Genomic DNA, 24,464 nt, shown 5'->3' with positions numbered 1-24,464 from the left:
CTTCATTGCCAGGGCTATCAGAGCACCTTCAGTCGGCTGCCCCATCACAGTCGTCTTCCTGATGATTGCATTGTTGGCAACACAGCCAGCCTGAAAGAGATTTGCTTCTTTGTGACATTTGTTGGGGAAATGAATCAAATGACTGTTATGCTTAAGCCCTGGGCTCAGAGATTGCTCAGCTGCAAGTGTGATGAGTTTGGGGGGGCTGGGTTGAGTAGGCTGCATGCAGAGACACTTCTAACCTCTGGCTCCAGCAAGTGTTGTAAGGCAGGCCTGGGTGATGGGCCATTAAGGGAACAAAGGAAGTGGATCTGTGTGAGATGGTAATGGGTGCCTCCCCCATTCGTGGGTAGTTAGAAAGACAAACACAGAGTTGAGAGCAGAGAGTTTGGAGTGATGTGAGCTAGAAGAAAAGCTGGAGAGAGGGAAAGAGAGATTCTGTTAGAATCTAAGACACTGGCTATGGGAGGAAGCAAGGCCCTCTTGGGGTGTTAATGCTGTGAACCCCTCCAGCATACACTCAGCTTGTATATATGTATAAATAATCCACATATAATAAAGACACCCCGGTCTCCACTATGCCTCATTTCAAAAGAAACACAAACCCTGGATAAACACCTGGAACTCCCACAATCTCTCATCGTTCAGAGATTGGGGTGGCGTGCAACACAAGCAAGGATTGGTTTGAAGTCTGTGGTGCCATCTTTTGGCCAGGGTAGAAAACCTTTGGACCCTTGGCTTAAATTCCAAAGTCCTCTGCAAGTGATCAGGTTAGACATCTGCCAAGAGTGATCTGCCTGTTCCGTATCAGCTCAGTGGGTAGGGAGTGAAAGGGGAGTCAGAAAGAGAGAGAGAGAGAGAGAGAGAGAGAGAGAGAGAGAGAGAGAGAAGGGGTGGTCCTACCTAGTTTGACTCCCACCTACCACTGGTTCAGCCTCACTGCTTGTCAATATGCACCCTCCACCCCAGATATTGCTGAGGCACAATTGCCCTTAGCAGTCAAAAGGTTGCCCACCCCTGTTCCATCAACACCGTAAGTCCTTTCACATTGGTTGTTTAGCCCATCATGTCTACTCTGCTCCTCCTACGAAATAATAATAATCCTGGCAAATAACTTACCTCCACTAATTTCCCCACAGAGATGTTTGAAAATTCTTTGATGATTTCTCTGGAGGGTAAGAGACACACATCTCCTTCTCTGTTGTACCCAACTCCGCTCACCTGGAAGAACAGAAGACACCTGCAGAGGAGACCCAACTCTATGGCCATCTGACATTATTTAATGTCGGAAAGAGGAGGGTACATTTGGAGACACGGATATCTTAAGGAAAGCGGGCAGAAATACTGGCATTTATGGATTGAAGTTAATTGGCAAAGTGAATCAGTAGCCCACTGGAAGTGAAATTATGGGTTTATGAGTGATAATAAGGGAGAGGGTTTTTTCTTCCAGTTTTTGGCTCCCCATCCATGGAATACTTTCCTTATCAAGGCCCGTCTGGTACTGACATTAACATCCTTTGGGTGCCATATTAAGGCATGATTGTTCCCTCAAGCATTTGAGAGTAGATTATTATGATGATGATGCTTATTGCTCTTTCTGTGTGCTTTATTATTAAGCTTGATGGTTGTTTTAAATTATGTATTCCAGTTACTAGAGATGTTTTGAATTAGGCAACAAATAAATCAGATTAATATTCATTTTATTTATTTTATATTCTGCCTCTCTGCTGATGCAGGACCCAAGACATTTCACAGCATAAATCACAGGCAACTGAAAACACATGACAAATGAAAGTATTTTCTTAAAAAAAGCAACCAAAAACAAATAAGTAACCCTACTTAAAACAGCACTGAAACCATTTAAAAGCACATCACTACCCTTGTCATCTTATAAAAAGACAACCTCAGAGTGCTATCAACCAAGGAGGCTTATAGGTTCAGAGTTGTCTTGTATTACAACTGACAACTTTGTCCAAACCGCACATTCGCTGACTGTACCTCTGCCTTGAATCCATCTGAGGTGACGAGCTGAGTGACAGTCATTTCATTGGCTGTCAAGGTCCCGGTCTTATCAGAGCAGATAACATTGCAACAGCCTGAGGAGAAGAGAGGATTTGTCAGAACAGAGGTTGTGCTCACAGGCATGCATGTGTGCGTGCTGCTAAGGATTCACATGTGCTGGATAAGAACCTAAGAAGAGACTTGCTGGATTAGACCAAAGGCCAATCTACTCCAATAGCAGATGACCATGGGAAGACTGCAAGCAGGATCTGAGTGCCACAACACCCCCTGCACCCGTGATTCCCTGAAAACTGGAATCTAGAGCATATACTGCTTCCAACAGTGGAGGTAGAACCACCATGCTTAGTAGCCATTGGTAGCCTTATCCTCCATGAAATTATCTAATGCTCTTCCAAAGCCATCCAAACTGATGGCCACCACTGCCCTTTATGGGAATGAATTCCACAGTTTAACTATGTGCTGTCTGCAGAAGTATTTTCTTTTCCAAGTATTCCAACATTCAGCTGCATTAGAATACCCAAAGTTGTAGTATTATGAGAGAGTGAGGGAAATGCCTCCCTGACATTAAATGAACGGGTGGAAACAACAACAGTGAAATCAGCCACAGAGTTAGCAAATCCAGTTTGGGAAGGCTCTACACCTACCCACCCCATGACCCGCCTTCATGCGCACAGTGCTCTTACCTAGAGTTTCTACAATTGGCAGCTTCTTCACAATGACTCGTTTCTTGGCCATCCTCAAGACGCCCAGGACTAAGGTCACCGTGACCACGATGGGGAGGCCCTCTGGGATTGCAGCCACCGCTAAGCTGCACACACAGAATCATTTACCACTGGTGTTACACACCACCATCCTCACTAACTCCTGTAAGGAAGTATATGCAAGCATCAACTTGCTCCAGGGCCCTGATGCTGAAACACATTAAGACCTGCCTTTTCATGGGCCCTGGATGCCTCTTTCAGCACTTGAGCTTCAGGCTCAATTGCAGGAAGGACAGTAAAGCATCTGCAGAAGGCTCCACTTCCAGTCCCTGGCATCTCCAAGGAAGGCTGGGAGAGGCCCCGTCTGAAACCCTGGAGGGCCACTGCCAGTCAGTGTGGACAGTACACTGAGCTCAATGGAGCAATCATCTGACTCTACGTGGAAGGCTGCTTCCTTTGTCCCTATGCCCAGTGGAGCTTTGCAGACGTCCATCGGAGGCTGGGCTGTTTGCAGTCTGGTGCCAGCTTTGCAGAATACAGAATGCAAAGCCTCATTTGGGCTTAACCAACTGGTCCAATTTCTTTGTATGCTGACTCTGACGTACTCTCTCTTTTTTCTGTCCGAAATCTCTGGCCAATCCATTGTATTGTATGACTCTGAGCTTTTTTATATATAACAGAGGAAGGATATGTTTTCCACCATAGGGGTCGGGGACCTTTCCCCTGCCCCACCCAAGGGCCACATTCGTTTGGGAGAAAATAGTCAGAACTTTATATCAGTGGGACATGCACAACCCCCCCCTCTCTCTTTCTCTCACACTCACTCAGTGCACTTTGATTTGCCTGCTATGGCAATTGTGAACAGAGCAAGTGAGACATCAGTCAGTCAGTGCAGAGAATGAGGTGTGACCTCCAAAAAGCACCAAGGTCTGAATTCCTGGGTCTAGCCAGTCAGATTTGGCTCACAAGCTCGAGGTTCCCCATTCCTGGTCTAGTATGAAAATACTTTTCTGCCTGCCATCAAAACACAGAAGTGTAGAGGCCAGATGGTCTGTTGGTGGAGAGCTCTGCAGCCTGTGTGCCACCACTGACAAAGCCCTGATCTATGCTTCAGGCGCAAATATCGCTGAACAAGAGAATACAGAGCAAGGCAACATTCATAGCCCTTAAGGGACAGAGGGACTGTGCAGGAAAAGACGACAACTCTGGCTGTTACTTTTATTCAACAGCGTCTGCCCTCCATTGACACTTGCATGCCTTTTTTCTATACCTAGCCTAAACCTTTTCCCTTCCAAGTCCTCAACCATTTCTCTTTATCTGTAGCGACTTTGCCACACATTGCTTTTATCGTGCCGCTGGGCAGTAATATGAACATTACAATCCACTGGTGCCAAGGGATCCCTTTTCCAGATACGTGAACAGATGGCACATGTCATTTGATAAGAAGGCGGCCTGCCATGCAAACTATAAGGATGTACAATGCCAGCCTTTAAACAACAAGGGAGATATGGCCAGCAAGGTTAATATTTGTACAGAGAGAAGCAAATGTTTCATGGCAGGTATATTGGTGGGGAAGGGTGGGGATGCTGTGTCCACCCATCCCATCATCAGCACATGCCCAAGTGCTTATGAAGCTCACCAGCTGCAGGTATTAAACTCTTGGGTTCTGGTGCTACCATTTGTCCTGCTTGAAGAGCTATCTCTCCACTGCAGCTGACAAAAATGATTGCACCAGATTCTGATAGTTCAATCACCCTGTTGGGGAGTTTCCAAAGCATTATGTGGAATGGATTTTTTTATTTTTTTTTAGGGCAGTGGCAGTGGCGAAGTTGCATGCTCCGACACCAGGGGTGGAGAACAGGCAGGGGCGTGCTGGCGCACATCCCGGGGGCGTGACCGTATCCCAGGGGTGTGGTGCACGTCCTGGGGGCATGGCACACTGCCCGTGGGGGCCTGGTGCCTGGCGCAGTGGAAGGGTGCGCAGCATGTGTCAGGGGGTGTGTGTGGCCATGATGGTACCCCCGTCCCCAATGGGGCTAGGGGCAGTGCACTACCCTGCCCCCCTTTCCTCCGCCAGTGGGCAGTGGGGAGATTTGCTGTTCAGAGTTTGAGGCTTCCTCCATGCAGATCAGGGGCCTTCCTGCTGGCCTACAGTCCCTCAACACCCTTGTTCAGAGGCCTGAGCAGCTAGAAGATGGGCTCCTTGGGTTTCTAGACTGGCTGTCTTATGGGGCTGGCCTGTCCATGTGACAGATTGAAGCAGCCACCTCAGGCGGCAGAATTTAAGGGGTAGGGAATGGGGCAATGCCCCCTCCACAGTTTGAGTCCTCACATGTTCTCCTAAACACCTGGAGAGGGCTCTGATTACAAACTAATCTCTTTCCAGAATCCACCACTGTTTGTACAATCTAATCAAACGTAATCAAAAGTCATTTAAATAAAAAAGAAATATAGTGTGTCTGTCTGTCTGTCTGTCTGTCTGTCTGTCCGTCTATCTATCTATCACAGTGTTTGGGGACCTTTTTCAGCTGAAGGGCCAAATTCCATTCTGGGCAACTTTCCGTGGGCCATATGCAAGGGACAAGCAGGGCCAGAAGGAAATGCAGGTGGAGAAATGAATGTAATTTCTAGGGTAGTTTCTACACTCATCCCTCTCTATCCTCCAGCCAGAGAAGCAAGAGGCCTACTTCAAGGGCACATTCCAGCCAGGCATCAACTCTCAAGGCGGGTGTGAAGCAGGGCCAAGGAGGGATCATTGAGCCAGATAGCGAAGCCTGCAGAGCCACAATTGACCCCCAGATCCTAAGGTTTCCCACCCCTGTTCAATCTAGAGATAGGCAGGAAATATACACACAGAATGTTTTTGATCAGCATGTTTGCATTCTACTCTGTTCTTCTACTGTGACAATAAAATGTCCTTCCAGCTCTTACCTCACTCCAATGGTGAACATGCCAAGAAGATGCTTCCCCTGCAGCCAGCCAATCAGCATAAGTAAACCTTGCAGGAGAGGGGAGAGGAAAGAACAGAAGCTATCTTGATGGCACCACAGGCATGTCCAGGTACATACGTGAACATGAAAATACTCAAAGTATGCACAAGGAGAAGGGTACAAACTAAGTTCAATGTGGTGTAGTGGTTAGAGAAGGGTTTCCCAAACTTGGGTCTCCAGCTGTTTTAGGACTACAGTTCCCATAATCCCTGACCACTGGTCATGCTAGATGGGAGTTGTAGTCCAAAAACAGCTGGAGACCAAAGTTTGGAAAACCCTGGGTTAGTGTGTTTGGGACCTCAGGTCAGTCACATTTGCTCAGCCTAACTCTAGGCTTCTACTGTACAAATCTGTACTCTACAAATGGGTGAAACTGTCCATTTTGTTTTTTCTCATTTTTTCAGCCTTAATTTTGGTTCTCCACATTTCTGCACCAGTTTGGGGCTTCTTTGTTTCTAAAGTCCTCAGCACTGTGGCGCAAATCTCTCTTCACGTACACATTTTAAAATGCAATTTTGCCTAAGGTACGGTATGTATTTTTGCAAGCAATTTCACCCAAATAATAATTTAAAAACCATGTTATTTCACCATCATATGGATAATTTGCCCTCGAACCTGCATTTTTGTACACATGACTTGGCTAGAGTACTGCACTGCAAAATTCAGAGAGCTGTGAATTTTGGAGGACAGCTGTATTTCAGTTCGCATGTTGCACAGATTAAGTAACTTTGCCTTGAAATCTGATCTGAGCCAAATTTCTTCCCTGTCCCTGCTACACACATAGCGAGTCTCTCCCAAAATGATGGTCCCTTCTGATAAGCAGGAGCTAGTTCTTAAAACAGGTAGTAGGTCATTAAGGTGGGGGGGATAAAGTATTTCGCAAAACTCACCAATGATGCCAAATGAAATGAGAGTAAGCTGTTTCCCCAGTTTGTCCATGTTTTTCTGTAGTGGAGTCTTGGGGGTCTTGATGCATTAATTGACAGCAAAGGGAAGAAAGAAAAACCCTCTTGAAATAGAACCCTCTGGATGTTCCCCTACTAAGAACTTGGTCCACTTTCCCCCGGACCCCTTCTCACCTCTTCTTCTTGCATCATTTTGAATACTTCCCCAAACTGTGAGTTTTCACCTGTTCCAATGACAATGCCCTGAACAAGCAGAAGAATGCAAAGAATAAGTTTCCTTTTTCCTTAGATTTTGATGGTATTCCCCAGAGTTGAAAAACTTTCCCCTGAATGACAGCTGGAGACACAACGACCTGGTTTGTACATAATGCCAAGCCATGATTTATGTTAACCACAGTCAATAAACCATAGTTAAAGCTTGGTTTACTACACACACACACACACACACACACACCCCTCTTTCGCATTACAAGTGATGGAAAGTCAGGAAGATGATCTGTAGCTTTCGAGTGATGATAGCTCCTTAATAGTTAAAGAGGAAGTCTGGGTTAGGAAGTCCCTATTTCCCTCACAGAACTGCTATTTCCCAGAGTTCCTTGCGAAGAGGGCTTGTAGTTCTGTAGGGGTGGGGAACAGGGGATCTCCAAACAACTCTCAGCATCCTTAACAAACTGCAGCTCCTCTTTGTGTGAAGCCACGATTGTTTAAAGTGGTATCATATCGCTTTAAATGTATAGTATGAATGTGGCCTTAAACAGCTCCACAAAGCTGATATTAGCCATATAGGTGAACAGCCAATCCCTTATGGGCTACTTTGACAGGTGGGCCAGTATTCTCATGTCACATGACTTCCTTTGTTGTGGGCACGACTTGAATTTGTTATTTTTGTGTGTGCGCCTTTGCAAAGTGCCGGATTGTAACTGCATGGAAAAAATCAGGAGCACACAAGTTTAGATTTGCTGCTGCCAGTGTATACAACAAGCTTATGAATAATTGCCTAATGATGGGCTACTTACAGCTAGAGAAAGGAGATTATTTACCACTCACTTTTCCTTTGCCGTATCGTACTAGAGTTCCCATGAATGCGACATTGGTGAGGGTCATCAGGTCTCCAGCTTCTGCTAAGATGCCATCGCTCTTACTGCAGGGCTCTGCTTCCCCCGTGAAACTGGATTCGTCCACTAAGAGATCTGTAACCTGACAAAACAGCGGATAAATGGACTCCCATGAATTCCATCCCTTTCCTGTTTTGGTGCTACGCTCCCATTCCTCAGACATTAAGGTTTAACTTGGAGATTTGATACAGTTAATTCTGGAACTGGAGCATGTGCAGATTGGCACAGTTTTCAGTTATTTTTGCATATCCACCCCCCCTGCAAGCATCAGTAGAATGCTGCCCCCTGAAAAGCAGTCACGTGATTCCATACTACAAAAACATGGCGCAAAAATTGTCTTGATGTCATCAAACACACAATTACATCTTTTTCATCGAGTTTTCTCAACACACCTAATTACCATCCTTAAGCGGGGGGGGGGGGAGGGCTTTGCCTAGCACAGAGCAAGTACCAGGCGAGATTCTCTGGGGAGAGCATTCTGCAATCTGAGTCCCACCACCAAGAAGGCCGTGTCTCTGGTTGCCAGTTACCGCACCTCCAATGACAGGGTCAAGCAGAGAAGGGCTATGGGAACTGCCCAAAGTGTACGGGCAGGTATGAGTGGAAATAGGTGGGTTTTGTGAGGGTCCATGCACTTATCCTCTGTCAAAGCTTCAGAAGCATAAAAACTGAATCAGGAGATGGCTTGTTGAATTTTACACTGAGTTTTGTAATGGGAGCACACAGTTATGGAATGCACATGGTACTGTTCCATCATCCATCTCTTACCTCTACAAGTCTGACGTCTGCAGGAACCCTGTCTCCCATAGAAAGGCACACAATGTCTCCAGGAACAAGCTCTCGAGCAAGAAGATGCTGCAGTTTCCCCTCTCTCATGCTAGTATCCCCCCACAAAGAGATAAATAGAAAGAAATGGCACCGTATAAGCAAAGCAGAGCTGGCAAAAGGGTTGTGGGGAAGATGCATTGTGGTGGCCAGGGATGTCAGACCACTCCAATGGCAACAGAAGAGGAAGCAGAAATTGCTACCGTTTGTATGTTTGTCTGTAGTCAGAAACGGAAATCAGTCAAGTAAGTTGCTTTTAAGTTCACAAACAACATGTAACTAATGATGTTTTTAAACATTGCTTTGGAGTTGACATTGAAATGAATATAAGTATGTAATGCAACAACTTACATAACTTATGTAACTTATGTTAAATAGTGGACAATGAGACAGATAACATAGTATATTGTGTTGCTGTTTTTAGAAATTGCAAATATGTTTCTATTGTTTTTATAGTTTGCTGAAATGATTTCATTGTGTTTAAAACTTTTTTTTTATCTAGTAGGCCACTTTGATGGCTTTAGGCTATGAAGTGGGTCTACAAATTTATTTAACATCATCAGCAGCATATTATTATTATTATTATTATTATTATTATTATTATTATTATTATTGTAAAGGTACCCCTGCCCGAAGGCCAGTCGTGACCGACTCTAGGGTTGTGCGCTCATCTCACTTAAGAGGCCAAGAGCCGTCGCCGTCTGAAGACACTTCTGGGTCATGTGGCCAGCGTGACGAAGCTGCACTGGTGAGCCAGCACCAGTGCTGCACACGGAAACACCGTTTACCTTCTCGCTATAAACTGGTACCTATTTATCTACTTGCACATAGGGCTGCTTTTGAACTGCTAGGTGGGCAGGAGCTGGGACTGAACGACGGGAGCTCACCCCGCCGTGGGGATTCGAACCGCCAACCTTACGATCGGCAAGTCCTAGGCACTGAGGTTTTACCCACAGTGCCACCATTTAAAAACAATTCCACATACAAAAACAGTTAAAAATAGTTCCAATACAGTTGCAGACTGTTTGGATCTGTTAAAACATTGGATCTGTTAAAACATTTGTTGCTCCACCCACTTTTGCTTTTGGCCCCACCCACCCAAGAAGTTTGCTGAGGCAGCCCCTGGGTTGAAAAAGCTTTCCCTGCCACTGTGACAAAATCACGTTTGGTGACTTGGAGCGCAACATCATACCAAAAGCACTTGCCTTTCTTTCTACAAGGTGTCCCTGGGTGTGGAAGGAACAAGGGGAAGTGGGGGAAATGATCAAAGCGTTCTCTGACCTTGAAAGACAAATAGGCCACCTCTCTGGACATAATAATTAAAATCATAAAAGGTATTACATATTTGCTTTGGCAAGGCTGGGGCAGGTATTTGTCCTTCTGGTGAAGAAGGAAATGAACATCAGTCCCAGAACTGAACATTTCAACACACACAGTTCAGGTCGGTAAAATAAAGCATAAGTGACCAGTAGGTAAATAAAGGATATTTTAATCATTTGTAAATACACGGGTTTACCCTGAGCAAGCGTGTGCACGCACACGGACACACACACACACACACACACACACTCCTCTTAAACCCTGATCTGCTGTTCTATAGTAAAAGGTAAAGGGACCCCTGACCATTAGTTCCAGTCGTGGCCGACTCTGGGGTTGCAGGGCTCATCTCGCTTTATTGGCCGAGGGAGCTGGCTTACAGCTTCCAGGTCATATGGCCAGCATGACTAAGCCGCTTCTGGCGAACCAGAGCAGCACACGGAAATGCTGTTTACCTTCCCGCTGAAGCAGTACCTATTAATCTACTTGCACTTTGACGTGCTTTCGAACTGCTAGGTTGGCAGGAGGCTGTTCTATAGTAGGGAAGGCTAAGCTGCACAGTTGTGAATGGGAAGTGTGAGTATCAGTTCCAGGTTTGTGGGGGGCAGGGAACTAGGGCAGAGGTAGGGGTTCTCCTGCCACCCTTCCAATTGTAACCATCGCCCCTCAAATGCACACAAGCATTTTGTGCCTCCATACATGCACGAAGAAGGCATCTGGCAGGCACTACACCAAAGGTTTAAAGTGTGTGGATGCTTTACGAGGCTTACCAGTTACACTCTGGCGGGACTAACTTGTTGAGTTCCTCCAGAGATTTCTCAGAGCGGTGCTCCTGCGAGAAAAGAAGCACATCGCGGTCAGGGCACGTTTTTTGTCTGAATGGGTGAGAACCCAAAATGGTCAGTTATAATAATAATAAAATAATAATAATAATAATAATAATAATAATAATAATAATAATAATAATTTTTATTTATATCCCGCCCTCCCCAGCCGAAGCCAGGCTCAGGGCGGCTAACAACACTAAAATAGTGCAACATTCTAAAAACATTATAAAAAGTTACCAGAAAAGGTTATACCTGGATGAAGGCCACAGTCACCACGATGATGACAGCCTAAAAGTAAAATAACAATGGGAGTGGATCAACAAAGACAGTATAACGTCACATGCCAGTGGAGACTGGATATTTATTTCAGGCTTACATGGAAACTAGACAAACTGAAAACAAACAAATAAAAATGTGAAACATGAGCAGAATTACTAAGATTTTAAGGGAAATAACTCTCTCTGTGTGCTTAAGAGAAAGAGACTGTGTTTATGAAGGGTGTAAGTTTGGAGGGGGATTGCAGCCCCCCGCAGTCTTCCACGAGGACCCTTTACCCCCAAAAGGTACCCCACCCCTCACCTAGAGAAATCAGTTGATGAGTGGTTCTCTTCACCCCCTAGAAGCCTGACCCCCCTTTCTTCTCCCCATTCAGTATAGTTGAAAATAGTCCCCTAGTTCTGATGTCTCCAAGAATGAGGACTCCAAAGAAAACAGATCACGTACCATTGCAATACTCACGGCATCTTCATATTCTTTAGTGACCACACTTACTAAAGCAGAGGCCAGCAGCAAAAGGATCAGGGGGTTCTTAAACTAAAAGGAAAGAAGAAGGAAAAATTTCCTTGACTGAAGTAGGGTTTGTTTGTTTTTTGCCATTCACAGTGGGAGTAAAGTTGTCACACAATTCATGCCCAGAACTAATAATCTCTGCTTGATCCAGGCAGTTTCACTTTATGCTTGAGTAAGGAACCTCAAGCCTGGGGTGAAATAGGGCTCTCCAATTCTCTCTATCTGGCCCTCAGAACTCTCCACAGGCCACACCCCTCACTGCACTGGCTTTGCACCCTCCTGGAATGCTTTTGACTGACTAGAATGACCCCATTGAACTCAGATGATGCTTCTTCCTTGTCTGTATGAAGAATAGAGGGGGATACATACCTGTGAATAGAATCTAGCCTATTGTACAAAGGTAAACATTTCAATTTTTTTTGCTCCACCCACTTGTGCCACTGGCCCCGCCCACCACTGCTCTGCAGCTCCTGGAAGAGAATGCAGACCTCAGGCTGAAAAGGCTTGTTGTCCCTGCCCTAGAGACACTTTCTGATCACTGGCAGAGCATCAAAGGTGAAGGGCACTGACTTGTGGGTCAGGGAACGGTGCCTGGATGCACGAAACAGCAGCTGGTGGGTGGCTAGGGTAGAGCTCAGTGAATGGGGAGTGTAGCTAAGCTCCATCACTCTCCTGGGCTGGGAGGCCAGCAGGAGGGGGTGCCAGAGCCAAAGACAGGCAGAGCCAACTAATTCCAGCTTTGTCCCCATCTCCTCCCTGTTAAGTTCTTTTATGGCAATACTGAGACTAAAGAGAAGGAGCCCAATAGGCAGCAACCCAGACTGGCTGTAAGTCAGGAGGCAGGCAAGTGGAGGCTGGCTGAAGGCAGGCCAAGACTGGTGGGGCGGTGTCCAGAGTGCCTTAATGGACCAGCCTCCGCTGAACTGCATGCTACATTAATCATGGAAGGTCTTGAAGAAAATGTCAATCAAACGTCTGGGCTGGTTAGATTAGCATCTTGCACTATTTGAAGGGAACTTGAGCAGGAAAATGTCCTCGTAATTGAGTATGTGTATACACACCCATTCCTATGCCAGATGTACATATTTGTTTTAAATTGAACGTTCTTACTCAACATAACCCTGGAGAAAGAGACAGGGTACATACACCCCGCTATCCAATGATCCACAAAACCCTTTGCCACTAGCATTCCTGTTCTTTACCTGGTCTAGATATTTCTTCCACACTGGCTGCGTATTATCTATTACAAATTCATTCCAGCCATGCTTGATCCTTCGGTGCAGCACTGACACTTCAGACAGTCCCTTCTGTATATCGACCTGAAGAGACGACAGAGTGTTTTAAAAAAAAAAAAGCTCCCTTGGGTAATATACAGTATTGGGGAGTGCATGATGGCGGTGGGTGGGGCACCCTCTTTCTCCCTTCTTTCTCTGCCAACCACTTTCTCTCTCTTTCTCTCCAAAGTTTCACACGCAAACACACACCCCTCAGCACTCTTTAGGTTCCCTCAGAGACAAGAGACATATCCAAACACATCTGCTCCATAACTAGGAAGCCCCTTACTGCTGGGAGTTGCTGGGTTCATAATACCAGCATAATCTACCCAGTTAGGGATTTGATTGTGTGGCTAGTAGGGAATGAGAGAGCTAACAAATATCACCTTGAACTCCTTGAAGGACAGGTGAGATATAAATGTAATACTCTACTATATATTTTGGAAAGTGGTTTGTCTGTCCATCCGTCTGTCTGCCTGCTCTGTAGGTTTGTTCGCCTCTCAAAGATGTTGTTGCCAGTTTCAATACGTGGAGGCAGCAGTCATTGTTAAGGTTTGGCTGCTGGCCGCCATTTTGAATCAAGATGGCAGACCGCAACAGGACTTTCCCCATTTTTGGAGTGATGGGTCCAAGCTCACAACTGACACTATATTTGCTGGTTTCTACATATTCCCGGATAGCACTGGGTGCTCCCCACTAGTAAATAACAACAACAACTCCCTTGACTTTTCCAAGTTAATTAATGCCAATTGTAAAAATAAATAAATGGGGCCAATGACTCCCATGCAACCCCCTTCCTGCAGAAACAGTCACCTGTCTCGATGCTCTGATGCAATTGAAACAGCAACGGCTTGTCAGAGGTCTTTTGCTGACACAGTTACCCTGAGCAGTTAAGTATGTTTGCCGACACTCTCTAATGTCATCACAGCTTTTCCAATGGCAGGCAGCATTGTGAAAATATTGTTAATATTAGATCATTTCAGGAACACATGTGAAGACAAGAGACAAGAAGATGACTCTAACCTGCACCTCTTTCTTCTGAAGTGTTTCTCAAAAGTCTCTGTTGTGGTTTTATGGCTCTTACCTGTAACATTTTTGCCAGCTCGTCTGCATGGCGTTTGCAAGCCTCTTTGGGAGAGAGGGCCGTAACCTCTTTCTCTTCTTCCACTGACTTCAGTTCAGATTCTTCTTCAGGCTACATAATGCAAATAAAATGTTGGGTAGTGAAGAAAGAGGAAGAGATGAGACTGTCTACAACCATTTTAAGCAGAAATTTAAGTGGAGGGACGGTGGAAAACGGGCTCAGGCCTGGTTCACACATATGTGCCTTATTGACTGGAACGTCAAGTGATCCCTGGCATGTCTAAGGCTCTTCCTTCCATGCTGCTTGTTGGAAGTGCAACAGCAGGGATCATCCAGTTTGTAACTTAATAGTTAATTCTGTTAGTGTTAAAGGCAACTAGCTAAGAGGCGGGTTGATGGAAGTGTTGCTTAGCAACTTGACAAAGTGCCATGATGTTTGCTGAGGTAGCATGTGCCTCTTTTGGCTCCGAAGGGAGTTTTTCCTCTGTGTATTTGGTTGAATGTCTCCCTGCCATGTATGAGGCTTGAACTAAGAAAGGCAAAACCTCCATTCATTTCGCCTCAAATTACACACTGTTTTTGCTCAGTAATGTGTTATCAGGACTTTTCTCTCTGTGTTCTGCTCATCTTGTTTAAGTGACCATACTAACAGTGGTGGCTCATTGGGACTGGTAAGGCAGGGAGCCCCAAAGTGGGTATAGTAAGAGTCAATGATGGGCATAACAGACTAATTCTGGTTTTGTCGCCATCGTCTGCTTCCCTGCTCAGCTGTACAAGGACAAAACTGAGACTAAGAAGGAGAAAGTTGACAAGCAGTGCCAATCCCTGGGCAGGCAAGCAAGGTAAGAGGGGCAGTGCCCCATTTGCTGTAATGAACCAGCTCACACAGGAACTTATTAAGGGGGAAGAAATAGGGCAAAAGGCACACACAGTGCATCAGAGGGTTTGTTGCCACAGTGATAGAACTCACTGCACCGGGAGCAGGAAACCAGTGGCCCTCTGGATATTGTTGGACTACAACTCCCATCATCCACCACCAATAATCAGGGACGATGGGAATTGTAGTCCAGGAAGACCCGGAGGGTCATAGGTTGCCCACCCTTCTACTGTACTGTTAAGGTACTGTTAAAGGAAAATGTTAAAAAGGAAACAAGGCTTAGCACAGAAGAAAGAAAAACATTTCAAAACCAAGGGGAAGAGGAAGAAAAGAGAAAGTAGGAGGATAGGAACACTAAAACATGACTTTCCACATTGGTTTGAGTGCCACAGTAAAAACTCTTTATAGGAAGGTCTAAAGCAAATAAGTGAAGAAGTTTCCTACTTCTGAATTCCAGTGGTTTATATAGCTGGAAGGGGCGCGTGCGCGCCCAACCCACGGATTGCAAAGCCAGTCTCTTTTCATTGGTTTCCCAATGAAATTTCTGAAATCTTTTGAGATTTCAGAGCACAACCTTATCAACAGGAAATAAAAGACATCCCCGTGGAGGACATAAATGGATTGCTGGGGGTAGGGAGGAAAGCAGCTTTAATCTTGGAAAGCCAGCCAAGTCTCTGCTCCAAGGAGGCTTCTCAGTATCTCTATTTAGTATTTCTGGACTGAAATGGTTTGCTGCCTACCGGGCAATTTTGATTAATATATATATATATATATAATTATTAAAAACATATGAGGAGCTTGCTGGATCAGACCAATGGCCCATCTAGTCCAGCTTCCTGTTGTCTCAATGGCCACTGAGGGGCCTGTGGGAAACCATCAAGCAGGATTTGAGTACAAGAAAACTCTCCCCTCCCGTAGTTTCCAGCAACTGGTATTTAAAAGCATTGCTGCCTCTGACCGTTGAGGCAGAGCACAGCCATCATTGCTAGTAGCCACTTCTAGCATCTCCCCCCCCCCATGAATTTGTCTAATCCTCTTTTAAAGCCATCCAAATTGGTGACTATCACTGCCTCTTGTGGCAGTGAGTTCCACATTTCATGCATTTATGTGAAAAGTTACTTTTAAAAAGTCTGTCCCAAATCTTCCAACATTAGATGTCTAGCATTATGAGATTCTATGCCAAGGAGTAGAAAGTTATAGTTATAGAGCAATTGGTTCTTGTTCCATTGCCACCCATCCTAGGGAAATTGAGGGGTAGTTTATCATGAGCATTAATTTACTAATTGCCCTCTGCACAATGGTCTCAAGATGATGTACAATCAAAACAGCACAACAACGGCAGCCAAGTTAAAAACCACAGAAAACTTACCATCTATCTGTTAACAGCCACAAAATTGTCATTGGCTCAAAATTGGAAAGCTACATTATTCCTGTCTTGGAAAGAATGGCTTGATGGAATTTGGGTTTTGGCCATGAAGAAAATACTTCTTCACACAGCACATAGTTAAACAATGGAACTCACTGCCGTAGGAGGCAGTGATGGCTTCCAAACTTTAAAAGATGGTTGGATAAATTCATGGTAGACAAGGCTATCAAAAACTACTAGCTACAATGGCTAATAAATAAATAATAATAATAATAATAATAATAATAATAATAATAATAATAATAATATACAGTGGTACCTCTGGTTGCGCACGGGATCCGTTTTGGAGCCCCGTTCGCAACATGAGCAGAACGCAACCCGCGTCTGCACATGCACGGGTCACGATTCGCCACTTCTGCGCATGCGTGTGACATCATTTTGAGCGTCTGCGTATGCACGAGTGGCGAAACCCAGAAGTAACCCGTTCCGTTACTTCCGGGTTGCCACAGGATGCAACCTGAAAAGACGTAACCTGAACCAAGCGTAACAAGAGGTATGACTGTACTGTCTTATACCTGCAGGTCTCAGGGCAGCTAAAACATAAAATCACAGTATGTTCTCCCTTCTCTGTGCCTCTCAGTACCCGTTGCTGGGAACTGTACCAGGGCAGAGTGCTGCTGTGCTCATGTTCAGCTTGCTGGTTTCGCACCAGCTTCTGGTTGGCCACTGTGAGAAGAGGATGCTGGACCAGATGGGCCACTGGCCTGATCCTGCAGGCTGTTTTTATACAGCTGTCCAGCAGCCTCTGGCAAGCCACAGGTTACCCATCCCTGCTCTAATCTTCTGAGAAGGAAACAGGATTACTGCCCTGCAATTTGGCGATTCAAGGCAGGCACTGCCCTTAAACCTCTTCTGAAGTGGTTCCAGGATAAGTGGCTTAGTTATTGTTGATGGCAAAGCAAGCCAAGCAGACAGAAGAGCAACCTAATAACACCAGGAAACAGAGGCAGGGAAGCTGGCAAGTTTGCATTAAAATCCTGGGTCCTGATGCCCTTTTCCAGACTTTGCCCTTTTTTTGTTTGTTTGTAAGAAAGACAAGTTAAACATAGTAAAAAGAAAACAACCATGACGCTTAGCACAGGTACGCCTGGAGGAAATAAAATAATTAGTTTACCCTAGCAAAGTTGGCAGGCATGGTAGGCACTGACTGTTTCTTATGAAACAAGAGATGTTTGAAAATGAAGTCAGGAGAACAGCTGTGTTTATTCTAGCCTGCCATGAGCCTCCCATGCAAGCAGAAAAAGTAGGCGCAGTGTGCAGGAATCAGGATTCTGGAGGATCTCAGGAACTTTGGCTTGTTTGTCTTGAAAGCAAGTCTCTAGTCCTCATAGTTTGGATATTTATGGGCGTTTCCTTGAGGGATTCTCAGGACCAATGGAGATGCTTACAACTTTGATTCATCTTTGGGTGGGAAACAGTGATTTCCATTGCTCCTCTCCCTTCCCCTTGCTATAGTAGGTAGCCCTGAACATATATTTCTTTCTTTCTTTCATTGCAGAGTGTTATCAAAAAGAAAAAGAGGGAATATCAATTTTTGCTCCCTCTCAAAACTTTTGAGGGGAGGGTGATAGACAACTTTTGTTCTGAGCTCTTGTCCTGACCCAGAAGGCTCCACCTCCAGAGCTGCATGCCAAAATACCTGATTTAAGCAACTGTGAAGCCTATGAAAAAACAGAACAACATATTCCAAATCTGCACCTGAATTTCTATTCAGTTTATGTAAAACAAAATGAAAGAACACAGAGAACTGGGGTTTACAAACAATCATACAATAACATCTAGAAAGAAGCCCTCCTAAAATTTTAAGGATACAACATAGTATATGGCCATGGCTGTCACAAACCTATATCTGAAGTATTATAGAGAAAAATGATTTTAGAAAATGGCATGGACTAGTAACTTTGTGAGAATGCATACCAAAAGCAAGAAAATGAACGCAACATGCCCGTCCACATACTTTTAGAGATTATGCATCATTAATTCAGCACATATTTGGTACATTGTTTGCCCAAGCTCTGCTGTTTTTCAGCACTCTCAGCCTTTTTCTCACGGTGACCAACCATGGAAAGCCCACAAGCAGGATCTAAGTGCCACAGCAACTCTCCCCCACCTGCAATTCTCAGCAGTTGGCGCCCAGAGACATACTGTCACCAGCTATGGAGATAGAAAAAAGCCATTGTGGCTAGTAGCCATTGACTGCTTTATCCTTTTGACTGAGTGAGCACACAGGCTGGTCTCATCCTAACAATTTACGAAGAATGCCAACACTTCTTTACCATCTTCACTTTGTTTCCACAGCCTGTGAGTTAGGTCCCTATTCCCATTTTACAGATGGCAAGACTGAGGCTGTGTGTGTGTGTTTTAGAGAGAAACACTCCTGAGACTGCATCATGTGGGCTTGTAAATACAAGCCTCCCAAGTTCTGTTCCAGCAGTTAGTGGCCACTGACTGGACTTTTCATCTCATCAATGGGGCCAGGTGACGAGCCTGGACATTCCCAAGGCAGATAGAAACCTAGAGGGATCCTGGGAGCTTGACATAAGGGTCAAATTTGATGTGACATGAAATGCATCTTTTCATCTAGTGTGCAGATCTTTTTTAAAAAATGCAAACCGCACATTTTCTGTGTAGGTGATCATTAACAGGATCAGGGCAGGCATGGAATAGAATGGGGATTTGACCATTTCCTCCTGTGCTGTGCTTCGGGTGGGGTGGGGTGGGGTGGATATATCATCTGAATCTGTTGTTTGTTTTGGGAGGGAATCTTTCACTGAACTGCAGAGGGGAAAAGATTTAAATCCCGCCATTCTGGCTCCAAACCAGTCAGCGGTTCCCCCAGCTGATGCAATTTGCGTTCAAAGAAATCCTGCACGATAGATGCACAGATACATTTAACATCCCATGCAGCCCCAAGAGAGAGTTATTTTTTAAAAAAACAAAAACATGATGGTTTGGCAAGGGGAAGCTTTTAATTTCTGGTACCTGTCTCAGGTGGCACACTGTCCGTATTTTGTTGTTAGCACGACTGCACATGCCTTGGGTGAGCAGTTCCCAAACTGGTTTCCCAAAGACCACTTGAAAATTGCTGAGGGTCTTGGTGGACCTGCTTAATTATTTTTCTGCCCGTTGTAACAAATCTAATGGGCTGTACTGGATGCTGCAGGATTCTTAATTGCCTTTTTATTGCTCCTTTTACTTCTTGGATTGCATTTTATAACATTATGATTTGCATTCCACGGAATTTAAATCGTGGCGCAATGAAATACAGCCTAAGAAATTAAAAGAGCAATAAGAAGACAAAAATCAATAGGGATGTCTAATTCCATGGTGGATCATTGGGGAGCTGGGGGCTGCTGCTTGTGCATTGTTTTGTTGTGTTTTCTTGGCGGCTCTGCTTGCTTTGCACTTCTTGTCAATAGTCGCTTTGAGTCCTTTAAGTAGGCATCCCCAAACTCGGCCCTCCAGACGCTTTGGGACTACAATTCCCATCATCCCTGACCACTGGTCCTGTTAGCTAGGGATGATGGGAGTTGCAGTCCCAAAACATCTGGAAGGCTGAGTTTGGGGATGCCTGCCTTTAAGTGACCCCAGCTATGAGGTATTAGGTAAAGGTAAAGGACCCCTGGATGATTAAGTCCAGTCAAAGGCGACTATGGGGTTGTAGTGCTCATCTTGCTTTCAGGCTGAGGGAGCCGTTATTTGTCCATAGACAGTTTTTTGGGTCATATGGCCAGCATGACTAAACCGCTACTGGCGCACAGAGGACCGTGACAAGTGCCAGAGTGCACAGAAACACCGTTTACCTTCCTGTCACAGCGGTACCTATTTATCTACTTGCACTGGCATGCTTTCAAACTGCTAGGTTGGCAAGAGCTGATACACAGCAACGGGAGCTCACCCTGTCGCGGGGATTCAAACCACCGACCTTCTGATCAGCAAGCCCAAGAGGCTCGGTGGTTTAGACCACAGCGCCACCCACGTCCCTGATGAGATATTAAAATCATTCTGTTTGGTGCTTAGTGGGGGAGGACGCTATCTACAGCCCTCCTTCTCTGGAGCATGTGTGTGTGTATACAAGAGAGTTCCGGTATGTGGCAGTGAATTTCCTGCATTTGGCTGGAGTTGGAATAGATGACCCTTGAGATGCTTTTCAATGCTATAGCACTACAATTCTATGAGATGTTGTTTTGGTACTTGCAAACCATTGTAAGCCCCATAGAAGATCTTTAGAATGGCAAGTATAGTGTAAATCAGGGATGGGGACACATTTGCAACCTGAGGTTCACATTCCCTTCTGTCCATGTGCAGGTAGTGGGTGTGGCCAAATACAAAAGTGGCTGGAGCAACAGATGTAAATGTTGCCTTGGTAACAGTAGGCTATGTTCTATGCACCCTCTCATGCCCCTCCTTGTTTTCCATCCAGGCAAGCAAGAGGCGTTCTCAGAGTTCAAGGACACTTTCCAGCCAGGCAAAAACATTCAAGGATGGCGCAAAGCAAGGCCGGTGGGGGATGTTGCCTGGTGGAAGAGGGTGAGGCTATTGCGCTGGGAAAGAATGCTGCCTCTAACTGGGGGGTTCTTGGGCATTCTGAAATACAGCTTGCCTCTTCAGCAAACTCAGAGGGTTGCCTCTTCAGCAGGATGTTAAACTTCTGGCACAGCCTTCTTGCAATTCTAAAAATGCTACAGGGATTTTAGGAAGAGCTCTGAGGACCAGCTAGAGAGGAATTTGGCCTGAAGTTTAATATGGGGGGCCTGAGGTTCCCCATACTTTGTATATATCTTCCAAAGAAATGGATTCCCCAGTTAAAATAATAAGGGGAATAGTAGATTCCTTCAATTTTCAGCACCCTTCTTCTCCCAGGTTCCTAGACTTTCAATAACTGAGCCGAGGGAGGAAGAGTTCCAATGCTAGCACAACACTCCTGTTCCAAGTGTCCCTTCAACTGCCTGCTGCGATAGAAAATACGGGTGAAGGTATTTGTTCTGTAAAAGCTGTTCTGTAAAAGATCCACTGGGAGATTAAGCATTCTTAAGAAGCATAAACTGTTACTACTAGCACACCCTCCTGCGCGATCCAGGCCAGGTCAGGCTATTGCAAGGGAAAGGAATACAATGAACTGCAGCTGGGAGAGGGGAGGCTGAGATCAGGGATTAACCCTTCATTGAAGAATTGAGCAGAAGTGCAGAATCTTCAAGCACCCTTGGCTCTTATCTGTAAAGTGTCTGGTGGGAGGCAGATTGATCAGGCTGAACATACATTTAAAGCACACCACTTCGCCCAAAGAATCTTGGGAACTGTAGTATACGCTACACAGGGGAACAGTTCCCAGCACTCTTAGTAAATCACAGTTCTCAGAGTTCTTTTTGGGGGAGAGATCATATGCTTTCAATGAGTGGTGTGTATGTGGCCAAATGTTGTAATGTAGCAGGTAAGAGACTGAGTTGAGAATTGGGAAGTGTCCAGTTCGAATCTCACCTTGGCCATGAACTCCCAAGGAGGCCTTAAGGCAAATCTCTCTCTCCCCTGACCCACCCTTTCCGATTTCTCAGTCCCAATCCCCCCACCTGCAATATAGGTCGAGATAATAAATACTGATTTACATTGCAGCACACTTTGCTGATCAATTCCCATTGATTCCAGTTAGCAAATGCTGTCTTGCAGGGTTGGCGTGTGGAGGGCATCTAGGTCATGTGTGTGAAGCACCTTAAACACATGAAAGTGCTATGCAAGAGTTAAATAAATAAGTGCTTGTTTAAAAAGATATGACTGACGTTTTGCACAATGCAAGAAAGCAGGAAAGGAAGGCAGGAATAGCCACCCCTTGAGCTATGTCTGCAAGGAAACTTGGAAAGAAGCATTTTTCAAGGTGGATAAAGGTCTCTGAGCACAAATCCTATGGCACAGGTGTGCATTTGACCATGGCCATTAATGTCAGTGGGTCTACTCTGAGCATAATACAACCCTTGAAATTGGATACAACCTTTTCTCCCCCACACCCCAGCCTCTGTTTTTATCCTCTTTTTAAGCCACCTGGAAACTGATTTTTGTATTGGGCAACTATTATCACTCAATAAATAATAAGCATGTATAGACACCTCTGGCTATGTGAAAAATGGGAAAGAGCTGTAGCTCAGTGGTGGAGCATCTGCTTTGCATGCAGAAGGTCCCAGGTTCAATCCCTGACATCTTCATGTAGGGCTTGGAGAGATCCCTGCCTAAAATCCTGGAGAGCTGCTGCAAGTCAGTGCTGACAGTACTGAGCTATTTGAACCCATCGGTCTGGCTCTGTACAGAGCAGCTTGCTCTGTAAGATGGGGAGCAGTGTCCTCAGTGACCACCAAAGTGTGACCAGCAAAGTACAGTGGTACCTCGGGTTAAGTACTTAATTTGTTCCAGAGGTTCTTAACCTGAACCACCACTTTAGCTAATGGGGCCTCCTACTGCCGCTGTGCCGCTGGAGCACAATTTCTGTTCTTATCCTGAAGCAAAGTTCTTAACCTGAAGCACTATTTCTGGGTTAGCGGAGTCTGTAACCTGAAGTGTATGTAACCCGAGGTACCACTGTAAAAAAGGAAAGGAAAGGAAAGGAAAAGGAAAAGGAATAAAAGGTTTTTAAGCTTTTTAAAAAAAAGAGAAAAGAGGGGCAAGGGATTCCAAAAGTTAGGACCACCACTTAACAGCACTTGATAACCATTTCGTATCTGGAGAGGCAGCTGCCAGAGTGACAGCCCACCCTCTGCAAGCGGAGCTAGAGGGCTTGTTCGGGAGAGACATTGTTCCAAGGCAGTGACATTCCCGAGCAACAACACACATTCCCCGCCACCACTTTACCTCCTCTTCTGGTTCTTTGCTGCCCACCGGCTGGTATTTCCGGCTCATGCGTAGGGGGGAGGCACCTTTCCGGAAGATTGAGGAGAACAAGTGCTTTGCCCCCATCTTAGCTGGGGCAGACAGCGAAGGAAGGCGGCAGCTAGGAAAGCACCTGCTGCTGTGGCTGGCGCTTTGCTGTGTGTTTCCTGGCCGAGCCTCACATTCCCTCGCAAGCCAAGGATGGAGCCAGGGAAAGCTGATCGGTGGGTGTTACCTGATGCCGACAAGGTGACGCCCCGCCCGCTTGCTCAGAACAGGTGCCTGGGAGAGGCTAAATTCCTGACTTAAGGCCTACTCATAGCAGTCGTAGACCTGGAGGAGTCGGTTGTTAGGTGCTGTAGCCTTCGCCTGTGTCCAGGAAAACACAGCTGGTTTTAAAAAAATAAATGTTTGGATTTAGGAACACAGGAAGCTGCGTTTGGTCTATCTAGCTCAGTATTGTCCACACTGACTGGAAGCAGCTCTCCAGGGAACATTCCTAACCTTACCTGAAGATGCCAGGGATTGAATCTGGGACCTTCTGTATGCAAAGCAGATGCTCTATCATTGAGCTACTGATAACCCAAAAGCTGCTGACAGCCCAAAAGCTGTTCCTCTCAGTTTCTCATTTTTCCAACCTCAAATTCAATTCTCCAGATTTCCACATCAGTTTGCAGTCTATTTTTTTTGGGGGGGGGGAAGTCTTCATGAAAATTCATCTGCATTTGGGTGCAAATGTCTCCTAATATACACACATTTGTGTGCAATTTTGACGAATATTGCCTAATATTTACATTTCCCCCAATCCAATGCATTTTGGTATGTTAGTTTCACTAACACCCATGTTTTAAATGTACACTTTGCCTAGCAGATGCATTTTTGTACATGTCACTTGGCTGGAGAACTACCCTGCAAAATTCAGAGAAGTACAGACTCTGATCAGCAGCCCTGGTTTGGTTCACACATCGTTTAGGGAAATGCGAGTTAGACAAGCTCATATTTTAATGCAAAATGAATCTAATTTCAACCCCCATCCCCTGCACCTGTGCCTGTAGAGATCCACTGAAAGTTAGTGTAGGCAGTTGAGAGCCAGAGTAGGATAGTGGTTACAGCTTCAGACTAGGATGTGGGAGACCAGGGTTCGAATTCTGACTCAGCCATGAAGCTCACTGGATGACCTTGAGCCAGTCACCACCTCTCTGCCTAAGCTACCTCTCAGAGTTATTGTGAGGATTAAATGAGGAGGAGAACTATGTCACCTTGAGCTCCTTGGAGGAAAATGTAGAATATAAAGGCAGTTAATGAATAAGACAGTTTCCTGTTTTGCTTGATGGACGTGCAGGCACCATCACCTACGTTTTCTTAGGTCTGTTGTTGCGCAAGCGGAATGAATATCTGAAGGGATGTCATGCAGTTGATGGAACAGATATGATCGCTATTGTTCTGGAGGGCAGGACTAGA

The 24,464-nt window shown here is 45.4% G+C and overlaps 1 protein-coding gene across 1 annotated transcript in view; it reads right to left on the bottom strand.

Moving 5' to 3' along the window:
* ATP2C2 (ATPase secretory pathway Ca2+ transporting 2) overlaps positions 1-23,187 on the bottom strand; it is a 37,928-nt gene extending 14,741 nt beyond the window's left edge. Inside the window, exons 1-15 of the mRNA XM_081924021.1 lie at positions 22,986-23,187; positions 13,850-13,960; positions 12,694-12,810; positions 11,426-11,515; positions 10,955-10,990; positions 10,646-10,707; positions 8,502-8,610; positions 7,666-7,815; positions 6,793-6,861; positions 6,604-6,679; positions 5,655-5,721; positions 2,706-2,830; positions 1,999-2,096; positions 1,120-1,221; positions 1-90 (exon numbers count right to left, since the gene is read on the bottom strand). Of these exons, the coding sequence (XP_081780147.1) occupies positions 1-90; positions 1,120-1,221; positions 1,999-2,096; positions 2,706-2,830; positions 5,655-5,721; positions 6,604-6,679; positions 6,793-6,861; positions 7,666-7,815; positions 8,502-8,610; positions 10,646-10,707; positions 10,955-10,990; positions 11,426-11,515; positions 12,694-12,810; positions 13,850-13,960; positions 22,986-23,090 (1,407 nt within the window). The 5' untranslated portion in view covers positions 23,091-23,187. The remainder of the gene's footprint in view (positions 91-1,119; positions 1,222-1,998; positions 2,097-2,705; positions 2,831-5,654; positions 5,722-6,603; positions 6,680-6,792; positions 6,862-7,665; positions 7,816-8,501; positions 8,611-10,645; positions 10,708-10,954; positions 10,991-11,425; positions 11,516-12,693; positions 12,811-13,849; positions 13,961-22,985) is intronic.
* Between the last annotated feature and the right edge of the window lie 1,277 nt (positions 23,188-24,464).

The sequence above is a fragment of the Podarcis melisellensis genome, assembly GCF_964234715.1.
Source record: "Podarcis melisellensis genome assembly, chromosome: 8".
Taxonomy (NCBI): Eukaryota; Metazoa; Chordata; class Lepidosauria; order Squamata; family Lacertidae; genus Podarcis; species Podarcis melisellensis.
This window is presented reverse-complemented; position numbering and strand designations above follow the sequence as displayed.